The sequence below is a fragment of the Mytilus trossulus genome, chromosome 14, assembly GCF_036588685.1.
Source record: "Mytilus trossulus isolate FHL-02 chromosome 14, PNRI_Mtr1.1.1.hap1, whole genome shotgun sequence".
Taxonomy (NCBI): Eukaryota; Metazoa; Mollusca; class Bivalvia; order Mytilida; family Mytilidae; genus Mytilus; species Mytilus trossulus.
This window is the reverse complement of record NC_086386.1, coordinates 45,208,905-45,236,210: the sequence shown is the minus strand read 5'-3', so window position 1 is coordinate 45,236,210 and position 27,306 is coordinate 45,208,905. Positions and strand designations below refer to the sequence as shown.

General features: G+C 31.2%; 1 protein-coding gene across 1 annotated transcript in view; it reads right to left on the bottom strand.

Annotated features, from left to right (window-relative positions):
- Positions 1-27,306, bottom strand: part of LOC134697807 (uncharacterized) — a 104,368-nt gene that overhangs the window by 16,882 nt on the left and 60,180 nt on the right. The window contains exons 12-19 of the mRNA XM_063560093.1: positions 23,528-23,781; positions 22,796-22,996; positions 22,178-22,345; positions 19,593-19,778; positions 6,653-6,863; positions 4,676-4,807; positions 4,038-4,184; positions 831-1,071 (exon numbers count right to left, since the gene is read on the bottom strand). Coding sequence (XP_063416163.1) covers positions 831-1,071; positions 4,038-4,184; positions 4,676-4,807; positions 6,653-6,863; positions 19,593-19,778; positions 22,178-22,345; positions 22,796-22,996; positions 23,528-23,781 — 1,540 coding nt within the window. The remainder of the gene's footprint in view (positions 1-830; positions 1,072-4,037; positions 4,185-4,675; positions 4,808-6,652; positions 6,864-19,592; positions 19,779-22,177; positions 22,346-22,795; positions 22,997-23,527; positions 23,782-27,306) is intronic.

The window sequence follows — 27,306 nt, the reverse complement described above, 5'->3', positions numbered from 1 at the left end:
TTAACTGCTAGTAGTCTGTTGTTATTTGTGTATTATTGTCATTTTGTTTATTTTCTTTTGTTACACCTTCTGACTTCAGACTCAGACTTCTCTTGAACTGAATGTGCGTATTGCTATGGGTTTACTTTTCTACATTGGCTAGAGGTATAGGGGGAGGGTTGAGATCTCATAAACATGTTTAACCTGCCACATGTTTGTGCCTGTCTGAAGTCAGGAGCCTCTGGCCTTTGTTAGTCTTGTATTTTTTTAAATTTTAGTTTCTTGTGTATAATTTAGAGTTTAGTTTGGCATTCATTATCACTGAACTGGTATATATATTTGTTTAGGGGCCAGATGAAGGATGCCTCCGGGTGCTGGAATTTCTTGCTACATTGAAGACCTTTTGGTAACCTTCTGCTATTGTCTGTTCTATGGTCCGGTTGTTGTCTCTTTGACACATTCCCCATTTCCATTCTCAATTTATCAATACTCATCTTTTCCTAGAACAGACTTTATCGAACATTGTCAACAGCTAAACAGAGTTGAAACATTGGTTAATTTAAATTGTATTATTGGTCAATTCAATCAACATTCTTACATAAACTATCTAAATATATGTCTTCCATGCCAATTAAAAGTAGCAGAGAAAGAAAAAATTGTGTACATCTTTTTTTCTATATCTCTAAAGACAGAATAGGGGACCATAACAATATCTGATATTTCTCTTAGTTCTCACTTTGCAACTCTTTAAATATCTTAATTTCACAAACACCTCAAGCAAGATTAATTTCATACTGAAATAAATATATGCAATAGTTTTATTATGAGAACATGCTGAATCAGTTACTTACTAAAAATATTCCTCACTTGGCGTTGTCATTCTTGTATGACGATCTGTTGTTAGGACAGCAGCACCAAACTCTCGTCTTAATTCTGTAATGCAATCTGTTACCAATTTGGTCTCATTTTGGCTGTACAGAGAACAGTTTGCCAGAACAGGGAAACAGGAATGATTTTGAAATTGGTTCTGGTATACATATGAACTGTTGAAATGTGAACAATTACTGACCTCAAATATGTTCTTACTACACCCTGCAAAAGATAAGTAAAAAAGATAATATTGGTATATTTAAACATTATTTACAGAGCAGCTCAATGAAATGACTTGAATTAAATGCATCAAATTCAGATATTTTATGTTCCCATTATATTACAATCAGATAAAAGTTAACAGATCCTGCCTTAAAATTCATGCTTTGAAAGCAAGCATCTTGTCATTGATAGTGATTACCTCAACCAATGATATTACTGTGGATTCATTTTTATTTTCATTGGATACCAATTTTCGTGGGTTTTGTGGATACGTGTGAACCACAAATTTAAATGTTCAACGAATTTCATATTTCAATAGACTTTGTATAGAGAGATTTGCAAATCCACGAAATCAAATATCCATGAAGATGCAATTTTTCAGCAATCCACGAAAATTGATACCCACGAAAGTTAATAAATCCACAGTACTACATTTTTTTTGTGTACCTCCAACTTTTTAAAAGTGGTTATTATTAGAGAAAAACATCAGGCTGCATAAGGTCTTCACAACAGGAAATACAGAGTTTTGAGATCCTGATCTGTGAGGCAACCTATTTTGTTCTATGGTGCTTCAAGTTATGAACAATAGTCATACAATAGCATCACTGTGATATAGCCTTTTTGTGCTGGGGTGGATAAAAGCAATCACCAATAAAAAATAATGGAATAGCACTTTTTAATGTCTAATATCTCAGCCTGCATTGAAATGCCACAGTGAATTAAGTTGCAGTTTAATTCTAAGATGTTTTAGTTACCATCAATTGTATTTTCAAAACGAAGACAACTTCTCCAATTCTCATACATGGCTTTGAAAAGCCACAGTTTAATTGTAGTTTTTTATATGAAGCTAAAAGTTGTCAAAAATTCTCAAACAATTAAAATATTTTAAGAAACAATTTGGTTTAAATAGACAAACAAACACTTCAATTTGTAAAACCATATGCCAACACATTGGAATTGAAAATATTTCCAAAACTCAAAACTGAACAATTAAGACATCTATTTATTATTAATGAGAGATAATTAAACCTATTTGCTTGGAAAACTTTGTTCCGTAGGGGATCAATACATATTAGATAACTGAAACTATTTGTCTCATAATCTCTGTTCTAAATCAGTTAATTTCACAGCAGCCAGTTAATATGGGTAAATCTTTCCATTCAAAGAAATGAAAAATTAAAGATTCATTTACACTAAATTAATTTATCATAACTCTCAAATTTACTGAAATTATGTTATTTCTATTGTCAACCTTGAGAATGATAATGAATTCTGTTGTAAAATTTTCAAAAATCAATATGACAGTAAAATCTAATTTAAGAGCATAATTGTCTAATTGCAATACTTATAGCATTCTTTAATTACAATATTCATACCATTCTTTAATTACTATATTTATAGAAATTTTCATATTTCAAGAAATTGCTGACAATTATAGATTTAATCATTTCAAACATACTTCAATTAAAAAAGAATCCATTGAAAATTTCAAATACCAATTAAATACCCTAATTTGAGAAATCAAGCAGAATTTAAGAAGATCGATTTAAGGTTTATCAAATTGACCTAGTAATTAACCGAAATATTAAAGTAGTGCAAGATATTCCTCTATTTATATTTTTTTTTATCAAACAAAAGTGAAAACTCTTTCCAAAAAATATAAATATCAGCCAGCATAGCTGTGTTGATGACACAATTTGACTGTGATATCATAAATAGTATTTGTCTGATTTTTTGCAAACAATAACATATTTATGAACATTTTTGGTTAAATACAGCACCAGCTTTTCCTTAAATTTCTTTTGCCAGAGAATATGTAATCACTTAATACACTTACTTTTTCATAAGATATTTTTGTGCTATTTCTTTTTTCTTAGCATATACAAGCCAAATGGTAAAATTTTCATCACTTTGATAAATTTACTGTGATGTCATGACTGTGTTTTCCTTGAAAAGGCAATATATTGATTCAGAAACAAATACTGCATTGTTTTATTAAAGAACATAGATTCATCATTTGATACTGTTAATCAGATAGTTTGAGTACTTTTAAGTTAAATAGTACACTTTAATGCTAAAACTTCAGAATGAATATATGTTTTATAATATCAAATAAACAGAGATACATAACAAATAAACCTTCAAATAAACCAAACACTATAAACCAAACACTCATGATTTCTCTGATAAATGTTTCAACACTTGAAATTAGTTCATATTATCAGTAGCAAACTATCGATTCAAAATAAAAAAAAATGTATTTACTGTAACAAAGAAGGCATAATCCATCATGGTTTTGAAGTACCACAATATTTACATGTCCATTTTTCCATATTTTGACCTATATTTTAAATCTACTTCAATCCTAATTTAAAAAGTAATATATGCTGCCTGCGAAAAATCAATGGTTCAAATTTTTGGGTTTGTTCAAAAGATTTATGGTAGTGATTTCAATGAAATATTTGTAATGTTACATTTGGTCTAGTTATTAGACTACCATACTTGACTATAAATATGATTTATATCAGTCCAAATAAAATCAGTTGTAATGTTTAGAGATTATGTGTAATTGTGTCATATGTATTTTCTTGCAGTATTCTATTCAAATTAAACAAAGAAAATTAAGAATATGTTAATGAAACACAGATGATGCCCCTGCTTGTATTTGACATAATAAAGGGACATAACTAAAGAACTGTAAAAGTGTCACCACTCAAATTCAAATTTGATCTCCGTTTTATTGTAATATGCATAAATTTCATAACATTTCGTGTAACAAATTCTACGAGCAATTGGGGCATAAAAATAACCGAAATGTAATAAACTTAACATATCATGAAGAAAAGGCATATTATTTTAAATCTAGACTGTCAGAAGCCAAGCATCAAAATTTGTAAAGTACATCTCAAGGTCAAGAGTAGCCCAAATGATCTAAACTAATCCTGTTGTGTGAGGATATTACTTACTATCTGGGTTATTCCATTTATTTCCACAATTAAACCAAGGAAGTGTAGCTGTCATGGAGGAAAACAGATAATGAACTGCCCAAGCATTTACCATGTTGTAATAGATAGAAACAACAAAGCTTGAGAGAACCATTGCCATACCAATGCCTGAAAAATAGAACAATCTTTAATTCTCAAACTCAACTTTTTACCAATCTTTAAATGAAAGTACAAGTATGTTGTTTTTACATATAGATTGATGTCTTGTATTTTTGTCTATTAGTTATGTTTTTTCATGACTGTGTTCATTGCTGATCTGGTATGTAAGAATTTTTCTAATTTACCGTAATAGTAGTTTGCTTCTCAGTTGTGCAGCTATGCCACAATTCCAGGTAGGGGATGGGTTGAGCACTTTCAAACATGTTTAATCAAGCCCTATTCTAAAAAGTGCCTGTTTTTTCAGTTGTAATTGTTAATACTATATAAATATTTGCCTTTAAGTGATTTTTTTTTAGCATAAATCAGCTTTTTGTTATTTTTCTATTTTGAATGATTTTCCATTTTGTCATTTTAGGCTTTTTATTGCTAACTTTACAATGTGAGATATGATCTTAGTTCATAATTGATTTTTACTGAAATGTCTAACCAATATATTTTACCTTTAAATAGTGGAACTGATCTCCATACAGTTACTGGACCTAAACTGGCATATTGTCCAAATGCTAACTCCATGAACACTAATGGAATGCCACATGTCACTAACATTATTATATAGGGGATAAAAAAGGCACCTACAATGGAAAAGAAGGATATGGTGTTTTAATTCATGGCATAAAAATGCATACAGGTACTTAACAAAACAAGAATGTGTCCAAAGTACACGGATGCCCCACTGGCACTATCATTTTCTATGTTCAATGGACCATGAAATTGGGTCAAAAGTCTAATTTGGCTTTAAAATTAGTAAGACCATATCATAAGCAGCAAGTGTACTAAGTTTCAAGTTGATTGGACTTCAGCTTCATCAAAAACTACCTTGACCAAAAACTTTAACCTGAAACTCCCATTTTCATTTTCTATGTTCAGTTGACTGTGAAATTAGGGTAAAAAGTCTAATTTGGCTTTAAAATTAGAAAGACCACATCATAAGCAGCAAGTGCACTAAGTTTCAAGTTGATTGGACTTCAGCTTCATCAAAAACTACCTTGAACAAAAATTTAACCTGAAACTCCCATTTTCATTTTCTATGTTCAGTTGACCATGAAATTAGGGTCAAAAGTCTAATTTGGCTTTAAAATTAGAAAGATCATATCATAAGCAACAAGTGTACTAAGTTTCTAGTGAATGCCCCTCTACTATCGTAGGTGGGGCATAAAAACATAAGCAACTGAACAATAATCTTGATAATGAATTATCACAAACATGTTTCACCAACCAAAATCTTTATGTGCTAGTTCCAAGAAAGCTTGAATTTATAACAAAAGGCACAGAAGAGGGCTTAAAAGTTGTGTGATTTTCATGCCCACAGGACACATGTCTGTCATGTTTATGTATGAAACTTTTTTAATCATAAAAAGGCAAGTTTCCCCATTTCCATTCTCAATTTTTAAGTTTTCTGTTTTCTTACTAAACAAATTTAGTTTTGTTTTATGGGATTGTATCTTTTTATGGGATGTTTTGATTGGTCAAAACATCAATTATGAGCTTGTCGTGCTGTAACAAGGAAGTCGTATTTCTGAATTGTTCCATTAAACACATAGCAGGTATTTCCATTCAAAGTGTTTGTATAATTCTTTTGATTTTCACCAGAGTAAATATTTTTTGTCTTGTGTTTTCCTGGAGAGTTATGCATTTAATTCATCGATTTTCCCTGCTGTATGCAACTTATTTATCATTTGCTGACAGGCATTGCACTTTTTTACAACATGATCAAAGCCATGTAAAATTTCCAGCTCAATACCTTAAAAGGATTGTCTTTATGAAACCATCAATTTCCAAAGGCATGTCATATAACGATTTATATTGTTTGGAAACATATAAAAAAGATGCAAGAGACAATAAACAAAAAATTCAGATTTCATAGCGATTAATATATATTAGGACTTAAAACTGCTTAGTGACGTACATGTAACTTAATTAAATCCATGTACATCTGATACTTTCGAAAATTGTTTTGACAGTACATTTGTACTCTGATCATGTTTGACTAGCTAATTGCAATTTATCTTTTTTATAACCATGGACCTAAAATTTTAAGTTGAAGCTTTTGTCAGCCAATGGTATTAAGCCCTTTTTTTCTTTTTTGTGGGGTTTAATTTTCTGGTTTAATTGTGACCCTATATCTCCATGAATTTACAATTAGAAATGCCAGAAATAAAAGATCGGCTTCAAAAAGAGATTCTAAACTATTCCTGTACAGCAAGCAATCATTTGATACCATGATTGTGAAATCCTCAATGTTTAGTGACCATATATTTCTGAAACTATAACCCAACTAAGATAAATTAAGTGTATGGCTCAGGAGTTCAAGTAATCGTTATATTTACTTCTATGCTAATCTTCTGAAGACACTAAGCCATCCATAAAATAATTTAACATCTTATTTAAGTAAAATGATTGTTGTCATAGCAACTTACCTCCGCCATTTCTGTAAACTAGGTAAGGAAATCTCCAAACATTTCCGAGACCAACAACATATCCAAGACAAGATAGGACAAAGTCAAGACGACTACTCCAGTTACCACGGTGACTGTTTCCACTGTCGTCTGTACTCTCCGTGTCGCCACTGTCCACTGTCATCATGTCAGAGAGGTAAGGTCCAGATGAATCATCACTGCCCTGGGTTTCCTGTAAATAAAGGAAGCGGAACATTTTGAAATTTTTCTTTGTGACTTAGCTGTAATCCATAGACAAGAATTACATATAAAATTATGAACAATAATGCTTCAGAGCATGAATGAATAGCAATAAAATATCAAATAAAATCAAATTAAAAGTTGATATTTGAAAAACTAATTTGTTTTCATCTTGATATCATATCATCTTAAGTCCTTATAGGACAAACTATTATGACATATTTTTTTACTTCTGGGAATATACAAAAAAGATGACTGATTTGTTCAATATGTACCTGAAAATTAAGCTAGAGTCAAAACTCCCAGTGGTACTGTTTTCAAAGCATCAAGTCGTCTAATCAATTATTATAACAAATAACCGTAATTATTTTGAGATTAAAAGGTCATGCTTTAATTAACAAGCTACAAAGCGTTATATATGTAATCATAAACTGTTACGGAGACAATTACCTGGAAACTTAATGATATATACCTGCACAGGTGTTCTATTTTAGAGTAATGAGATTTTGATGAAGATACACCTACGTGGAGAGAAAAATCAAAGAGAAAATGAAATTGTTTATTAGAATTTTTAACTGCTTATTTTTTACATCCTTTAAAGTATATTATAGTGGTGTTTAGTTTTTTATGTTGTGTCAGTGTACTATTATTTATCTGTTTACCATTTTCTTTTTTAGCCATGGTATTGTCTGTCTATTTTTAATCCATGAGTTTATATGTCCCTCTGATATCTTTTGCCCCTCTTTCATACAACTGGAAATGTTGAACTGAGTGGTGTTTAATGTCCAGTGGCAAATACTACAAGCTTATCAGGACCAGAACATGTAAATGTGACATGAATTTGAACTCTGTTTCACATGCCCAGTTCACTAGTTACATTGAAGACATTAAAGGCCTTTTATAGCTCACTGTTTGGTGTGAGCCAAGGCTGATGATGACTGATTTTTATAGTTCGTTCTTATGTTGTACTGTTATACCACTGTCCCAGGTTAGGGGAGGGTTGGGATCCCGCTTACATGTTCAACCCTGCCACATTATTTATGTATGTGCCTGTCCCAAGTCAGGAGCCTGTAATTCAGTGGTTGTCGTTTGTTTATGTGTTACATATTTGTTTTTTGTTCATTTTTTTACATAAATAAGCTAGGCCTTTTTTTTGGTCGTTTGAATTGTTTTACATTGTCTTATTGGGCGCCTTTTATAGCTGACTATGCAGTATGGGCTTTGCTCATTGTTGAAGGCAGTAGGGTGACCTATAGTTGTTAATGTCTGTGTCATTTTGGTCTTTTGTGGATAGTTGTCTCATTGGCAATCATACCACATCTTCTTTTTTATATTTTTATACTCCATGTTGAAATCTGTACTTTATTAAAATATCAATTGAAATGTTTTACTTGATTTTACCATTTCATTAAAACTTCTAAATACTGATTGCATATTAAAGACAAGGGGGAAAAAATTTGCTACATGATTGATCAAAATTCTGTTTGTTAAAATGTCCAGTTACAAATACCTAATCCATTTACAGCACAAAAAAAAGGTATAATTAAATTGTGTTTAAAACTAAGATAAAAAAAAATCAAAACAAAGCAATTTTTTCTAGCCAATTGACTCACAAAGTCATATTAAAATGGAGAAGAAATGTTGTCAAGTTGAAATATTCAATTTGCAAAAACTGTTGACCAATAGGTGTTTTCGCAGGCTTGCAAAATTGTTTAGAATGCAGCATTTCCACACATGCATCTAGTGTTCCCGATTGCACTCAACTCAATGGAATATTGATATAGAAATCCAGAGCTTCATTATCTTAACGTGACTTCATCCCCAGGGGATTTACTGAAACACTGCTAACCCTTGGGATGTTCTACACTTCAATGTATACCCTTGCAATTTATTTCACACAAGCTTACTCTTAAAATTTGCTAAACTAAATCCTTACCCTGTAGATTTTCTAAACCACAAGATAACTAAAAGGATTTTCTATACAAAGTATATATTTATACAAGTTACATACCTCAACTGACCCTATTTGATTTGACACCTCAGCTGACCCATTGAATAGTCTACACTCTTACCCTAGGGATTAACTGGACCCCAACTTACATCTGAGGGAGAAGCACTATATATTAACTTGTTTATTACTTATAGAATCCAGAATTAAATGTACATTACAATATGTTACCTGGAAATCTACCATCATCTCGTCTACGGAAAATATGAACGTTCCTTTTCACTTAAATAAAATCCATGATAGACACAATAAGCTTATTAAATCAAGGAATTCCATGTCACAACATTAGGACTGATATACTACATTTGATGCTTAGAAAATGTTGGGGAAAAAGGTAAAAAGAGGAAAGCGATCACCTCATTAATACAATACCAATTAAAGGTGTTGGTATTGATTCTGAAATGAACAGCATCGACATACATATTTATGACATTAAATCTAGTGGAAGGCTGATGGATGTTAAAGCCTTTTTTAATTACAAATTGAGATCAACCTATAAGTCAAAGGCTGCAATATTCATTGTAATAATCACTTGTATGTTCATAAAAAAAAGAGAACTTCTGATCTGGAGTGTTAACAAATGTATTTGAACTTGTAATTTTACAAGGATTTAGAACATGGAGCTTAGGAAATTGATATATTTTGATTGACTACTGTAAATTCAGAAATTATTGCAATAAGTTGAAATGGCATTTTAATATTTTTTTATATGAATCAAAGGGATTTTTCATGATATTGCAAACAATTAAAATCACATTTTAGTCTAAAATGACAAAATTATACAGTATGATAAATTGGTGTTTCAAGTCCAGTGGCAAATATTATATGCTTAACAAGATGTTAATATGCAAATCTGTCTTGTTTTTATTCCTTAAAATGCCTGATACTGAAGGAATACATAAGAAGCTTCAACTTCAAGTCACTAGTTTAACCATTTGGAGGATCAAAGCTAAGAACTTGCCACACTAAAGGCAAGCATGCTACCATGAGATCAAATAGGTGAGTGATATATAAAGACAAAACAATATCAAAAAGAGGATGTGGTATGATTGCCAATGATACAACTCTCCACAACAGACCAAATGACTCTGAAACTAACAACAATAGGTCATTCATATTCAGCCCATACCCCATAGTCATCTATAAAAGGCCCAGAAATGACAACGTAAAACAATTCAAACGAGAAAACAAATGGCCTTATTTATGTAAAAAGAAAAGTCTACATAACACTGCAAAGAAAACTAAAGATAGAAGAACATTACCCCTTCCCCCCCCCCCCCCCAAAAAAAAAATAAAAAAATGCCAAACTCTGTTGCTAAGGATGTGAACTACTCAGCAGCTAATTGAAATACAATAGCAATTTATTGGTGGAAAACAAAATATCAAAAAATTAAATTAATCTATCCGAATTTCCAGCTGTCGGTAAAACAGAGTCCTCCATATCTTGTCAATGCTGTAGTTATTAAGGAATCAAATGTCTATCCCATAATAAGATGACAATCATCTATTGATCTTGATGACAATTAAAATTTCAATTACATCATGCAACAATGAAATAAGATACAGTTTAGACAAAATAGATATTTTCCGTGTTTTCAAAACAATATCACGTAACAGGAAGAAAATCATTTGCATAACTAATGATAACAGCCTACAGTCACCAATTTCAAAATCCATGTTGTAAAATTGGAAATTATTATTGGAAAAGCTTCCAGGGGGATATGAGATTAACACTGCATGAAGATCGTAAGGGATGTAAAAATAAAAATTTCAAGGTTTTAAAATGTCAAATTGGAACTTACCAAAGAAATTCATTAAATCAAGACAACACAAAATTCCTCAATTTATTTGTACTTTTACAATCTTTCACTATCAACAATATGTAAGCCACTAAATCTTTATTGTACTTTTAAGTTAAAAAAAGAGCATGAGAATTTTGTGTAGAACAATTAGTATACATGAGAAAACAAATATAATAATTGTATATGTCATATATCTATTTCAAGTTTATCAAGGCTTGAATAAATTTATGGTACACTTGAAAGTCTCTAAGTGAAAGTTAACAAATGTAACATAGGTAAATTGTTCAATCTGGGCTTTATATCCTTTTTGTCAGACTGTAGAATTTACCATCCGCTTTACTTAAGGTTTAGACAGTTTGCCATATCTAATAAGGTTTAAGAAACAATCCTAAATTAAAGAAAAAAATAAAACTGATGATGTTTTTGAATTGACTAATTGGGGTTTAATGCTACCTTTAACACTATTGTGTTATTTCATGCCATTCAGTTTTTGTTGGTGGAGGAAGCCAGAGTGCATGGAGAAAACCACTGACCTTCAGAAGCCAGAGTGCATGGAGAGAACCACTGACCTTCAGAAGCCAGAGTGCATGGAGAGAACCACTGACCTTCAGAGGCCAGAGTGCATGGAGAGAACCACTGACCTTCAGAAGCCAGAGTGCATGGAGAGAACCACTGACCTTCAGAAGCCAGAGTGCATGGAGAGAAACAGTGACCTTCAGAAGCCAGAGTGCATGGAGAGAACCACTGACCTTCAGAAGGAAAACTGACAATCTTAGTCAATTCAAATTAAAGTCAAGCACAGCCATCAAGTGTGGGATTCAAACTCATTAACCTCAGTGTTGACAAGCTAGCTAGTGATACAGAAGTACATCTGCTTAATATCAAAAAGAAGATGTGGTATTATTGCCAATGAGTCAACTATCCACAAAAGACCAAAATGACACTGACATGAACAACTATAGGTCACTGTACAGCCTTCAACAATAAGCAAAGCCCTTACCACATAGTCAGCTATAAAAGGCCCTGATAAGACATTGTAAAACAATTCAAACTTAAAAACTAACGCCCTTATTTATGTAAAAAAAATAAAGAACACTTGACTGATGAAACTTCTATAAACTTTTTGAACTTTTCCCTGATATCATTTAACAATATAATCTATATATAGATACATTTATTGACAAAGTCACCCAGGTGCTCAATAGAGGAGGTCTGTTTTGTGAGTCCCATCATTCTTTTAAGTATAAATGAGAAACTTTATTGTAAGAATGGAATTTCACATTTGTTTATTTGTCACGCTGACCAATAAATCAGTAATAGATTTGTTTACAATCTATTGTTAAAGTAACTTTTGTAATTACTATCCAAACAAATCATGAAGAAGTCAGAAGTGATTGTCAACAGAATCAATTTGACCAATTAATTTCTATACTTGTAGTTATGAATTAAGAATTATGCAAAAGTTAACCCAACAATTGCTATTAAATATACATAAATAATGTATCATGTAACTGTTGTAAAATTCACATGAGATACCAATTTTCATTGATTTTGTGGGTTTATCTGACTTTAAAAATGTTTAACTTATATAGTATAATTTCCTACATAGTAAACCCCACAATAAACCGATACACTCAGATGCAGGTAAATGTTATCAAAGCTTAATGGTGAACAAGTATTTAAATTTCCCACCATTACATTTCTACATACAGTGACAAAATGCAAAACAATTCAAAATAGAAAACCAACTACGTTAAAAACAAGAAACAAAACAAGAATGTGTCCCCAGAACACAGATGCCCAACTCACTTTAAAACCAGAAAGATCATATCATAGGGAACATGTGAACCAAGTTTCAGGTTGATTGAACTTCAACTTGAACAAAAACTACCTTGACCAAAAACTTTAACCTGAAACAGGACAGACAGATGAATAGATGGACAAACAAATGATTGGACGCACAGACAAAAACCATAATGCCCCTAGGTGGGGCATACAAATCAAATGGAAAGTGCTGGACTCATCAAATCAGCTCAAATATCAAGATATGAATACAACCTATTATATGAGTAGGTCATGGTCAGAAACTAGACTTTTCACTGAGGCCTTGATGTATCACTTTAAAATAGCTTGTTTAAAGAGATTCAATTGTTTAAAAAAAATAGGGTAGGGGTGGGGGGAGGGGGGTGGTAGATCAAAATTGGGTAGTGCATTCCTGTATTCAGAGATTACTTCATCCCCATCCCTCTTAAACCCCCTGACATATAAATATTTTATATACAGCCATCAAATTGCATTTAAATTATTTGCACTCTGATCAAATATCCTAATATGTAAGTCAATAAAATAATAAAATAAATCTTTATGCAACAGAAAATTAATATTTGCAGCATGTAATCCTAGTCTACAGATATTTTGTTATAACATCACCATTGATTAATATAAATTGTCAATACATTAAATTTAGCCTTTCATAATTTTTCAGGTGTGAGGCCAGACAAGTTTTTCAATTACATTTGCTAGTTATTGTCATAGATGAATTCACAAAAAGAAAAGAATAGAGAAAATACAATGATCCATGCTTTATAACTATCGTGATGTTGACGCAAATTTTTACTGTGAGCCTTCTTTCTGACTTAGCAACACTTGATATAGAAAATTATATAATCTAAAAGTCACATGATACATGTATTGTATGATTTAAAAAAATATATTTAAAGAATGTTGTTTAGGTCTTGATCTTTGATCCAGCTTTTTTACTTTAATAAGAAATTAAGTAGTGTAGTAAATTATCAGAATAATATTGATATTGATGATAATTTTAAAGACAAAGGGAGACTTCTTTAATGGCATATGATTGAATCATTCATGTCATCAGGGGCTTCACAAGTTCTACATTGAGAACTAAATATTTTGCAGATGACGTAATAACCCCTATAAAATTTCTACTTCATCAATAAAACATGTATAAAGTTCAATGGTTTATAAGGCTTGTTTTTATTTCATCAAATGGGGCTCTTTATATAGCAGTAAATATGAGGGAGAGGACGTCACTAATGTTGTAACTTGTTTCCAATCCCTTTTGCTACTTTTGCAAATAGAATATGTTTAAATCAAGCAACAAAGAATTGTGCTAGACTATAGGGAACTTAGAAAGCAATACTACAACACACAATTAAAAATCAAAGAAGACATCTAGAAATTTAAGCCTGCTTTCATTACAGGGAAACACCATCTGCCAATGTTAATGACTACTTTCCATTTAATAATAATTCAATTCAAATAAAACCTAAAGTAGATAAAATTTGGAATAACAAGAATGACTTTGTGTTCATAGTACACAGATGCCCCATTCACATTATCATTTTCTATGTTCAGTGGACTGTGAGATTGGGGTCAAAACTTCAATTTGGCATTAAAATTAGTAAGATCATAAAATAAAGAACATGATTGTGTACTAGGTTTCAGGTTGATAGGACAACAACTTCGTCCAAAACTAAATTGACCAAAATCTTTTTTTAACCTGAATCTAGACAGACGGACAGGACAGATGCCCAGACCAGAAAATAAAATGCCCATAAATGGTGCATAAAAATAAACATAGAGTAAACATTTACTGGACAGTAGTTAAGTTTAAACATAATTATTTGTAGTGGGTTGGGAAACAAGTTATTGCAACTTATATTAATCCCTTTCCACTTTGCAGGTGTGAGTGCTGCATTGTAGCAGCGTTAGCCTGCTCTTTTTTCAAAAACTACAAAGGGTGTCTTTTTACATGCAGGAAATATGGCTCTCTCCTAACACGGGTCAGCCATTTATCCTCCCCTTTCAATGGACTATCATTGTTTCTCAAGACCTTACTTGAAAATGGACATTGGGGAGAGCCAAAAATTCACTCCCTGAAATTTTCTCCCCAGAATGGGAATCGAAACCAGAAATCTTTGTGTTAGTAGTCCGATCACTAACCTCTACACCACAGCTCTCTAGACAGTAACCCAACAACACAACTGAACCAAGAAATACATCTAGAGGACACCATACAACACGACTTGGATGACACCGGTATATACTTATGCTTGGACTAGTCTGGTACTGTGGATTTATTTTAATCATTGAATACAAATTTTTGTGGGTTTTGTGGGATATATGGTGAACCACAAAATGAATTCAAATGTTCAACATATAGCAAATTTTTTTTATAGGCTATTTATGTAGAGATAGCAAAAACCACGAAATCAAATATCCACGAACATGCAAGTTTACCTCAATCAACAAAAAGTGATAGCCGCGAAAATAAATGGTTACACAGTAATCATTCCTTGAATTATTTAACAGAAAATGAGACCTTGGCTTTCCTGCACACTAAATTTGTTTAAATCCATAAATTTTACTTCATCTATGGTTGCTACCTAACTAACTTCCTATTTTCGATTTAATTTATCACTTAAAAAACCTTCACATGTATCAGAAATCATTACCGGAAGAAACAAAAGTTCAAACTATTTAAAAGATATTCCTCACTTTATTTATTCAACAATCTAAAATTAAACATCATTTATTTAAGAAACAAATTTTACTAATGCTAATTAAACATGCACTTTACTTGCAGTGGAAATAAATCTGTTTGGATACCTATACAAGTAAACAAGATAAAATACAAAGTTCTTTACTAAGCAAATATAAAAACCTACCTGCGACAACAATCACAATTTGTTTAAATTGTAAACTAATCGTAAATTTAATTCTCTATTTGTCAATTGTGTAATATACAGTTATATTCACAAGTTTTCTCTTTTATCATCTGAGGTAAAAATTTGTTTTACTTTATTTGATTTGAATCCCGCTGAATTTGTAAACATTTAACGGTCTAATAGTTTTAAACAAAATTTTATGGTAGAAATTTGGCCAAAATCTAAGGTGAAGAGTTCATCCATATTGTGTTTTTACAAATAATAAATGTACACGGCTATTATTCTCTCCTATTGACCTTGTTTAGCATGGTAAATTAAACCTGAATTGTAGAAATGGTTTGATTTTAAATCACAATTCAAATATTTATTACTTAAAATAAATTTAATATAATTTCTTTTTTCCTTATGTACACATTTATATTGACGAAGTATATTAATATTTAAGTTTTTAAGTTTGGATATATGTGTTCTTCATGACATCACATTCACAAAACAACATTGTCTTTATATCTTATTCAAAACTGTTATCATGTAAAATAATACACTAAGCTTCATTTTAGTAAACATTTTTAAATTGCTTATGATTTTAGACCAGGTAAACTTGAAAAGAGGAAAGTTTATGTCACAGGTAAATCTTTATTTTTTTTAATTGCCCATCTCAAGTCTTTTTTTTCTTTTGAAAGAACCTCCTACTATATTTTTATACCCCCCCCAGTAATTTTGGAACAAACTTCCTGCTCCTTTTGTATACCCCCAGTATGGCATGAACTTCTTACTCTTTTTGTATACCCCCAGTATGGCATGAACTTCTTACTCTTTTTGTATACCCCAAGTATGGCATGAACTTCTTATTCTTTTTGTATACTAAAAGTATGGCATGAACTTCTTATTCTTTTTGTATACTAAAAGTATGGCATGAACTTCTTATTCTTTTGTATACCTCCAGTATGACATGAACTTCTTACTCTTTTTGTATACCTCCAGAATGACATGAACTCAAGTATGACATGAACTTCTTACTCTTTTTGTATAACCACAGTATGGCATAAAATTATTATTCTTTTTGAATAACCAAAGTGTTCTAGTAACTTTCTTTTTATTTGAATACCCAAAGTGTGGCATGAACTTTTTATTATTGTGAGTATCCCTAGTATGGCATGAACTGTTTAATTTTTATTTAAAACCCCAGTTTGCAATTAACTTCTTATGTTTAGATCAGGTAAATAACTGTACATGTCCTATTACAAACGTCAGTAAATTAAAAAACACTTCCATTGTCAACACACAAAGTTTTGCTCCATTTACAGCTAATTTCCTAAAGCATGTAGAGCAAGACTTTAGTTAGCTTGCTTGCTTTGTTTTTATATTGCACAATCTTTAGGATAACACCCAATTAAATTCAAATATTATATATACAGGTTAAACTATGCCTAAATATGTTGTTTGAAGATGTCAATCTTATTAACAAATCTTGTATAAACAATTATACAAACAAAACAAGCAAGCCAAAAAAAGTTTTGCTTTACATGCATTAGGAAATTAGCTGTAAAGATCAAGTGTTTCCATTCTCTTTTACAACAGTAGTTAACAAGAATGTGTCCAAAGTACATAGATGCCCCATCTGCACTACCATTTTCTATGTTCAGTGGACCGTGAAAATGGGATCAAATCTCTAATTTGGCATTAAAATTAAAAAGATCATATCATAGGGAACATGTTTACTAAGTTACAAGTGGATTGGACTTCAACTTCATCAAAAATTACCTTGACTAAAAACTTCAACCTGAAGCAGAACGAACGGACGGACTCACAGACCAGAACACATAATGCCATAAATGGGGTATAAAAACTGTTGCCTCAAGTTTATTTTATATTGGACAATATACTATATGTAATAACATCAACTTTTGATTTTAAATAGAGCAAGACTAAGAGGGTGCATAAAAGTATTGTGTACTATTCATACAACTGCTTCCTATAAATTAATGATTTAAAGTACAGGAAATTTGAAAATGTCAATGTATATTAAATGTAGCTAGAACTTTTATGTGATATAATATTACTTCATACAAAATCCTAAAAACAGTAATTTGCCAAACCTTACCCATTTTGTGGCTTAATCTAGCAGAATACAGGGACTATAAAATTTACAAAAGATAAACTGTATATATAGAGTTATTTTAGCTTCAGATTGGGTCATAAATGAGGCAATTAAATATTCCGGGAGTTTAATTTTCACATTTCATAGCCTTGTAAATTGGTATATTGTCTATCATGAAAATAGATGAAATAAAACACACTAGAAAACGTTCATAAATTTCATGTCTCTAACCCGGAGAAAAAACAACACTGCAATTTTCTGAATAAGCCACTAATAGGCTTCTTATGCAAGTATAAGGAATATGGTAGCATATATACTGTAACTCTTTTTATATGTAAAATCACCCAATCAGAAAATGGTGTATTAATTCTTAAAATTCATAAGATAATGACTTTTGAATGAGACCTTGCAATTCTCTTAAAAATATGATATTTATATGTTAATGCAATATGTTTTGAAATAGCATCAATGGTTCAGAAGTGTATGCATACATTATTATAAAACATTATAAGGATGTCAAATTCGGAAAATAATGAGAAAGATACTATGGGGCAATTTAGCCATAACTCAAATTGGTCCAAGATCAGACAAGCAGCCTTCCTAAAAAAAAAACATCCAAGAAGATGATGCAACACATGAACAGATCCTATAAAAGAACTCAGGTGTGATTCCTGTTCAAATTGTCGTCCCTGTTACTCAGGGCAAGTAAAAACTCTCAACTGATGCTCACATTTCAGTACATAAATAAATGCTGTGACCTTGATTTTACCCTATCAATCCGGAAGTTTACTAATTTTTGGCAGAGATAGACTTTTATAAGCAGTATCAAACCACTTTTAGTGAAAAAAAAACTCTTAATGTCTTCAGAGATATTATCCAGAAAATTATGTTAAAATTGACACATCACTTTTTGAAGATAATTCATGCAATAAGCAAAAAAATATGTATATTTAAGAGATACTAGAACACACCCGTGATATCGTGGGTCCGTGACTGAATTAAAGTATATAACTATGCGCAAGCCTTATTTTAGAATTAGTTTTGTCATCTGATAAAGTCATGCCGATTATAAGATACACAGTTTTCTCTGCTTTCAAATCTTTCTGTTTGAACCCGTCGAACTGGAACTTATCAATTATTGGTAATATTAATTATTTGGAAAACAAAAGGTCCTGGAATGGAGTATTTTTTAATCAACAGCATTGTCGTATATAAGTTATAAATAAAGTTGAATTCTTTGATTTGCCGTTTTACGTAATGCCTGCTAACAAATTGAAAACTGTACCTATGCGCCTTATTTTCAGTATAGATTTTTAGTATGCGTATTGTTATGTTAGAAAGTCTTACTGATTAAAACACTACAATAGGTAACAATTTGACAATTTAGTAGTGTCAACGTTACCCTGTGATTATGACCCGTGTATATAGCATATTAATCCTGAATACACCGTTTGGTGGTGCGCCTGTCAGATGCGGAACGTACAGATAAGGTAATAGGTAACAGGTAAATTATACTATTGGTATCGGTATCAGACTCGACCTGGAATTTCTTAATTATTGGCAATATTAATTACGTGGAAAACAAAAGGTCCTGGAGTGGTGTAATTTTTAATCTATACCTTTGTACTATATTAGTTATATATAAAGTTGAATTCTTTGATTCGTCGTTTTTACGTGATGACGGCTGACAAATTGGACTTCGTAATTTTAGTATTATAGATATCTCTATTCTAATGCAAAACAAGTTTATAATTAAATTTCAATCATTATTTCAGTATAAAATCTTCATTAAAGAAAATTCCGCGAAAAGATGTTATCTTCTTTGGTCCCTATACTAGGCGACGTCATAGGTATGCTTCCGGGGTCAAACATAAACACCGGGCGTTTTCAGGCTTCTGTGCCGCTTCAGAATGTAATAAAATTTGATAAAAAGAAGATTTGTAGGCGCAACAAGTGAGTTTTTGTTTATTATTGTAGAAATAACATGTCAATACATTCCGAAATTCAAAATGTCGGCTTCCTTAGTTACAGACAAGGAGATAGAGAATTTTAAGCTTGCTGTCATCCAATCAGAATAATTGTTACAAAATAATTGAATTAGAATTATTATTTGACTCACCTCCAAATCTATAAGTCCTTTCAGATTAGGAATGTACAGGTTAGCAGTGAGTAAAGCTAGTCCAGTCTCTGGTCTGAAAATGTCTGGGGTGCAGATGACATAGTCTGGAGGCTCGGTCCCTGGTTCCTGATTTCCTAAGGGTCCTGGACCCCAATCTGTTGGAGTCTTTGTCAGATCCTTATATTTCTAAAATATAAACTAATATTTTAGCTTTCACTCGTCACAACAAATTGCTGATTGATCTAAAATACATGAAATTTATATATGAACGCATAATTTTATAATGTTCTATTGAATAAAAAAAAACACACATCAAATCAAAACCAGGTGCTTTCTAAAGATGCAGGTTAGTTTCAAAATGTTGTAATTTGAGTTGAAGTTTTTTTTCCCTTAGCAGCCAATTTGACAAACTAAATTGTAACATGCAATATACATTAGTCTTATATGAAATTTTTACTTGCTTTTAGTGATGAATTTAGCAAGAATTTAAAAAATAATAATTATTGATTGATGTAAGAATTTGTGCACTTAGACTTGAAAAATAGTGACAAAAGGGAAGTAACTCTTGCTCAAATTGTGTCAATCAAAACCCATCTATTAGCAATGTAATTTTAACTGATCGGGCGGAGCTTACTTTTTAGTATGCATAAGGACAGTCTATTTGAAGATGTGTGCGATAAGGTTAATTGCTGTTATAATTATTATTTAATTCTAATCACCTGTCAGTGTCACCAAACAGATATACAAAAGAACTGAGTGTATGATAATATGGGACAAATAACTTGACACTTCATGAATGAGTTTATCACAAAACTCCTGTTTATAGATGGAAACCGGTTAAACCCTGCCCAGTCAAGTGAAATAAATTGAGTAACAAACAAGGACTAAAACAAGAACCTCTTATATAAAATTTAGGCTCATAGAATACCACTGAGTTTACAAAATACCCCAGCTTAGATAATTTATCTATGACTTCCAATAGAACATTACACATGGAAATAAACTCTAACAAGAATGTGTCCACAGTACACGGATGCCCCACTCGCACTATAATTTTCTATGTTTACTGAACCGTAAAATTGGAATTAATTCTCTAATTTGGCATTAAAATTAGAATGATCTTATCAAAGGGGATATGTATACTAAGTTTCAAGTTGATTGGACTTCAACTGCATCAAAAACTGCCTTGACCAAAAAGTTTAACCTGAAGTGTAACAGACGGACGAACGAACAGACGGACGGACGGACGAACGAACAGACCAGAAAACATAATACTCCTCTACTATCTTAGGTGGGGCATAAAAATCCCATTTGTTAACAAAATAAGATTTTTCCCAAAACTCTTTCATGAAAATTGTTCCTTTTTTATATCAGGTTATTTTTACTCAAATTATTATGCGACATGACTTGATTATACAAGGGTGTCTTTTTTCTATCAAATTAAACAAAGATATTCCCTACAAAAATATTGATGAATTGTTTCAGATGAAAGATTCATCCATAATATTCATGTGTATATATAGCCTTCATAAACACAATTATTGAACATTTTATTATCACATAAACAAGACACTGTCCCTACATATTTGACCCCTCTTATATCACTACGGTGGGGAAGGCATTGTAATATATTTTGATAAATAAAGGCATTTTGTATGAAGTGCCAAACAGCATGATTTTTTTGTTATCATCAATTGAATATGAAAGAATTTTCTCCCATGTTGTCAAAAATAAAAAGTTATATTTACTAGATAAACTTATTAATATTAGAAAACTAAACTTACAGAAATGAACATCATGGTTTCAACAAGAAATCATTTGTGAAAAGATGAAAAACAATTGGTACAAAAATAAAGCCATGATAACAAGAATGTATCCCCAGTACATGGGTGACCCACTCCAACTATCATTTTCTATGTTCAGTGGACCTTGAAAATGGGGTCAAAACTCTAAATTTAAATTAGAAAGATCAAATCATAAGGAACATGTATACTTAGTTTCAGGTTGATTGGACTTCAACTTCATCTAAAACTACCTAGACCTAAAGCTTTGACTTGAAGTGGGATAGACGAACGAACAAAGAACGGATGGACAGACGGACGAAGGAATGGACACACAGACCAGAAAACATAATGCTCCTCTACTTTTGTAGGTGGGGCATAAAAATTACAGACACAAATATAATAGGTGAAAACACAAAAAATGTAAAAACATAAAATAATTAAGCTTTAACACTGAGTTTTCTATGATCCTTCTTCTTTGATTAAATATTCATGATATAACCTCTAGCAAATGAAATGTAAAGTTGATATAAAATTATCTTCACATCTCTGTAAGACTTTATGCACAGGTGTAGCACTGATGTGTGTTAGAAGTATACTCACGTCAGTGATATAAACAATCTGAAGTATGAACTTTAGCTCGATGTTGAAGGCTTCACTGTTAATTTGATATGAAGAACAGTCATCAAATCTATAAATCTTTGACTTTTGAGTTTGATTAAGTACATGAAGGAATGAATATACCCTATCTCTTCTGTTTTGTGACATAAATGAAATGTAATAACTAAAAGTTATAATACTTGCTTGTCTGAATGATGAGAAATCATTTCTGTAGCATAGAACTGCAGCATATAACAGTGGTAACAATGGAATGAACGTTATACACCAGCTAATCTGTTTACTGAGAGATGGATACTCATATAACTTGTACTGTAACACCGAGTCTGTCATAATGGTAAGAATGATCAATGCCTGAAATATCAAAGTCAAAGGGAGGTAATTCATTAATTTTTACTCAGATTTTCATCTGATAGAAATTTATCATTTCTTTTTTCATTTAATAATGTTAAACCTGAATGAGAAAAGTTTCATAAACAAATAATTGAACTACTTGTATAAAAACCCCACTTTGATTTAATTTGACATTTATGAATTAGAAAAGTTTCTTTAAAAAATGTAGAAATCTGTATGTACAAAATAATCCCTTTTATCTAATTTTCTGTCTTAGAATCTTAGTGACCAAGGGTGATTTAATTGTACCATGAAATGAGAATAATTTCACATCACTGATTAATTCTCCATTGTTTTAAGCTGTTGATAGTTAATAAAAATGTCCTTGTTGTATGTTTTTTTTTGTTTTTTTAAATATTACCCAGAATGCATAAATTCTAACCCTTTTTATTCTATAAGTTACAATCTTACCAGTATAACTGCTGGAGTAAGAAATTGCCATGTGATCTTCCACCAGGGAGAATCTGTACTGCCCGTCATGTCAGCAATATTATTCCACACACGCTGGGCACCATATACCCACCCTAACAACATGCATTCACATAAAGTGATGAAAAACAAGGAAAATTTTGTTACACTGTTCATCCAGTAAAATGAAATGTATAAACCTGCCTGAAATATAAATTATTGATTGCTTAAGTCAAAGATTCAACGATTTATTATGTTTGTTTCTCAAGTCTTGTCTGTGTCAAAAATTCTTGTGTTATAAATTTTTTACTTAAATACTTTTTAGAATAAAATTTATTTTATTGTGTTTTAGTTGGAAGTCCACATGACATTACAATAGTTTTAGAATCAATGCTTAACTAATATTTCAAAACTATAGTTTCCATGAATGAAAAAGAAATATTTATCAAACTTACTTAGATTAAAAAATTCTATCCTGATGATTATTTATTTATGAACGAGCAATTCTTAAGGTGGACAGAACAAAAATGATGTTAATAGAGGGTTGTCATTATTTCTATAAAAACTAAAAAAAAAAATACCTTTCTTACAACAACCAATTTTAAAACTGTCTAATTGTGGTGAAAAAGATCACCATCTAAAGAAATAACCTTCTGTTTAAAGGCAGATAAATTTCTCAATAACAATGTGCTGCAAAAATCTTAATTTTCTTGGTAATTTAGCTGAAATGCTCACCTGAGTAACAGTTACAATGCTAATCAATGATATAAGTAGACACACAGATCCCGCCATTATGTATTTAAACTTCCATCGGAACCGATACTTTTCTGGTAGGAGGTGAAGTAATGCTGACACAACGTTCTGTAAATGGACTGCAAGAGTATCTAGTCCAACTAAAGCCAGGGATATAAATAACAGTCCCAGCCATAGTTTGGGAGAGGTAAATCCATATAATACTGATGGTACTATCACAAAACCTAGATCTATTGCTAAAAATAGAAACATAAAAAAAGTATACAATTAGGTTATTCCTAAAATTAGGAAGGAAACATATAATAATTGCTAAATATAGAAGCATACCATTAGATTAATACTAAAAATAGAAACATATAACCAAAAATTGTTAATGTTAAAAAAAGAAATACACAATTTTAAAAGTATATAATGAAATTTTAATCATGTCTATAAAAATATGCATGGTAAGATTAGAAAACGAAGATTCATTAAAAGAAGTTTTGGAAAATGAATTCCCTGAAAAGTTCTGAACATTAAATCTGAATATTTAAGCTTTATTTAAGTCATAATTGTGTGTGTTCCAATTGATTGTTGAAAAGGGATTTGAAAAGCAACAATTCATAAATATATATGGTCTCTGATAATAATAATCTACAATTGTAATAGTCCTCAAGAGTATAATGTCTACCCAGTAGTGATTGCTTTATAAATTTTGACTCCTATTGTATTCCTAATAAAGATATAATTTTAATGACAGAATAATGGCATGCAGATGTTCACTTTTGGAATATTTCAATACTTAAGGTGTAACACCACTAATTCAGGCCTGGCCAGAAAGCACATACCAGAAAGTAGTACATATTTAACACAAAATAGTTCCTACGCATGAGTGTAACTTTCAAAATATGTAGAATATTTAGGTATTTTTGGTATCAAATGAAAGAGGAAGGACTGGTGATCATTGTAGAACACTTTTGGACTTTTAATTTTGAATATTAAAAAAACTGCACCAAATTTTAAAAAGAGGGTACATTTTGTCTGTTTGTCAGATCTGAAGTACCTGTTTTGGTACATCTGAAGTTCCGGGAACCAGTTCTTTCTTATATGCCATGTATGGCCATACAACATGCATGCAGTTAAGACTTGACTCCAAGTTCTCATTTTTGCATTTTTTGTGATTGAAATCAATAAAACATGTATTTTATGACTTGTTTATGGAACAAAATAGCTCTTGGTCAAAATAATCTCATGATTTTTCAAGTTTTTTTGTTTTTCTTAAGGGTAGCCTTTTACAATCTATGCAAATGGTATATACTCATATAAGAATTCTAAAATCTCACTGTTCATGCAATTTTGGACCAGTTTACCTAGTTATCTAGCTGAGGGGTATATGAATTGCTTTTAATAATCTATGTTTTACCACAGAATTATAATTCATACAAAAAAAAGCCTTTTTTAAATTTCAAGAAAAAAGGGGGGATAATTTCTCATTTATGTCTTAAGTTTGGACTAATATTTTTTTATTTAATGAAGAACCTCTGATTAAAATATGACTATTAGTAAGCACATAGCTTTCCTAATAGAAATTAATAAATAAAACAATGATATTGAGAATAAAAAAATTATATTGGCCAATGGTAATATACATATGCAGTTTTTTTTTAATAACCCATGTTACTACCAGTCCAATTAGAGCTTTAAATTAATAAAATAGTATTTGGACTAAAGCTTTATATATTTTTTATTGATTGAAATAGATCATAGAATGAAATAAAGTAATGCTCAAGTCAATATAGCAAGTTTGGTTCTGTTATAGGTGTAACACCACTAATTCAGGCCCGGCCAGAAAGCACATACCAGAAAGTAGTACATATTTAACACAATTAGTTCCTATGCATGAGTGTAACTTTCAAAATATGTAGAATATTTAGGTATTTTTGGTATCAAATGAAAGCGGAAGGACTGGTGATCATTCTAGAACACTTTTGGACTCTTGATTTTGAATATTAAAAAAACTGCACCAAATTTTAAAAAGAGGGTACATTTTGTCTGTTTGTCAGATCTGAAGTACCTGTTTTGGTACATCTGAAGTTCCGGGAACCAGTTCTTTCTTATATGCCATGTATGGCCATACAACATGCATGCAGTTAAGACTCGACTCCAAGTTCTCATTTTTGCATTTTTTGTGATTGAAATCAATAAAACATGTATTTTATGACTTGTTTATGGAACAAAATAGCTCTTGGTCAAAATAATCTCATGAATTTTCAAATTATTTTGTTTTTCTTATGGGTAGCCTTTTACAATCTATGCAAATGGTATATACTCATATAAAAATTCTAAAATCTCACTGTTCATGCAATTTTGGACCAGTTTACCAAGTTAATTAGCTGAGGGATATATAAATTGCTCTTAATAATCTATGTTTTACCACAGAATTATAATTTATACAAAACTAGAGGCTCTAAAGAGCCTGTGTCGCTCACCTTGGTATATTTGAATTAAACAAAGGAAGCAGACAGTTGATGACAAAATTGTGTTTAGGTGATTGTGATGTGTTTGTACATCTTACTTTACTGAACATTCTTGCTGCTTACAATTATCTCTATCTATAATGACCTTGGTATATGTGAATTAAACAAAGGAAGCAGACAGTTGATGACAAAATTGTGTTTAAGTGATTGTGATGTGTTTGTACATCTTACTTTACTGAACATTCTTGCTGCTTACAATTATCTCTATCTATAATGAACTTGTCCGTGTAGTTTCAGTGGAAAATGTTAGTAAAAATTTACAAATTTTATGAAAATTGTTAAAAATTGATTATAAAGGACAATAACTTCTTAGGGGGTCAATTGACCATTTTGGTCATTTTGACTTATTTTTTAGTCTTAAATTGCTGCACATTATTGCTGTTTACAGTTTGTCTCTATCTATAATAATATTCAAGATAATAACCCAAAACAGCAAAATTTCCTTAAAATTACCAATTTAGGGGCAGCACCCTTACAACGAGTTGTCCCATTCATCTTAAAATTTCAGGGCAGATAGATCTTAACCAGATAAACAATGTTATCCTTTGTCAGATTTGCTCTAAATGCTTGGGTTTTTGAGTAATAACCAAAACTGCATTTAACCTCCATGTTCTATTTTAAGCCGTGGCAGCCATCTTGGTTGGTTGGCCGGGTCAAAAAACACAATTTTTAAACTAGATATTTCAATGATGATTGTGGCCAGGTTTGGATTAATTTGGCAAGGTAGTTTCAGAGGAAAAGATTTTTGTAAAAGATCATGGATATTTACGAAAAATGGTTAAAATTGACTATAAAGGGCAAAAACTCCTGAAGGGGTCAACTGACCATCTTGGTCATGTTGACTTATTTGTAAATCTTACTTTGCTGAACATTATTGCTGTTTACAGTTTGTCTCTATCTATAATAATATTCAAGATAATAACCAAAAACAGTAAAATTTCCTTAAAATTACCAATTTAGGGGCAGCAACCCAACAATGGGTTGTCTGATTCATCTGAAAATTTCAGGGCAGATAGATCTTGATATGATAAACAATTCTACCCATTGACAGATTTGCTCTAAATGCTTTGGTTTTTGAGTTATAAGCCAAAAACTGCATTTTACCCCTATGTTCAATTTTTAGCCATGGCAGCCATCTTGGTTGGTTGGCCGGGTAATAAAACACAAACTTTAAACTAGATACATCAATGATGATTGTGGCTAAGTTTGGTTTAATTTGGCCCAGTAGTTTCAGAGGAGAAGATT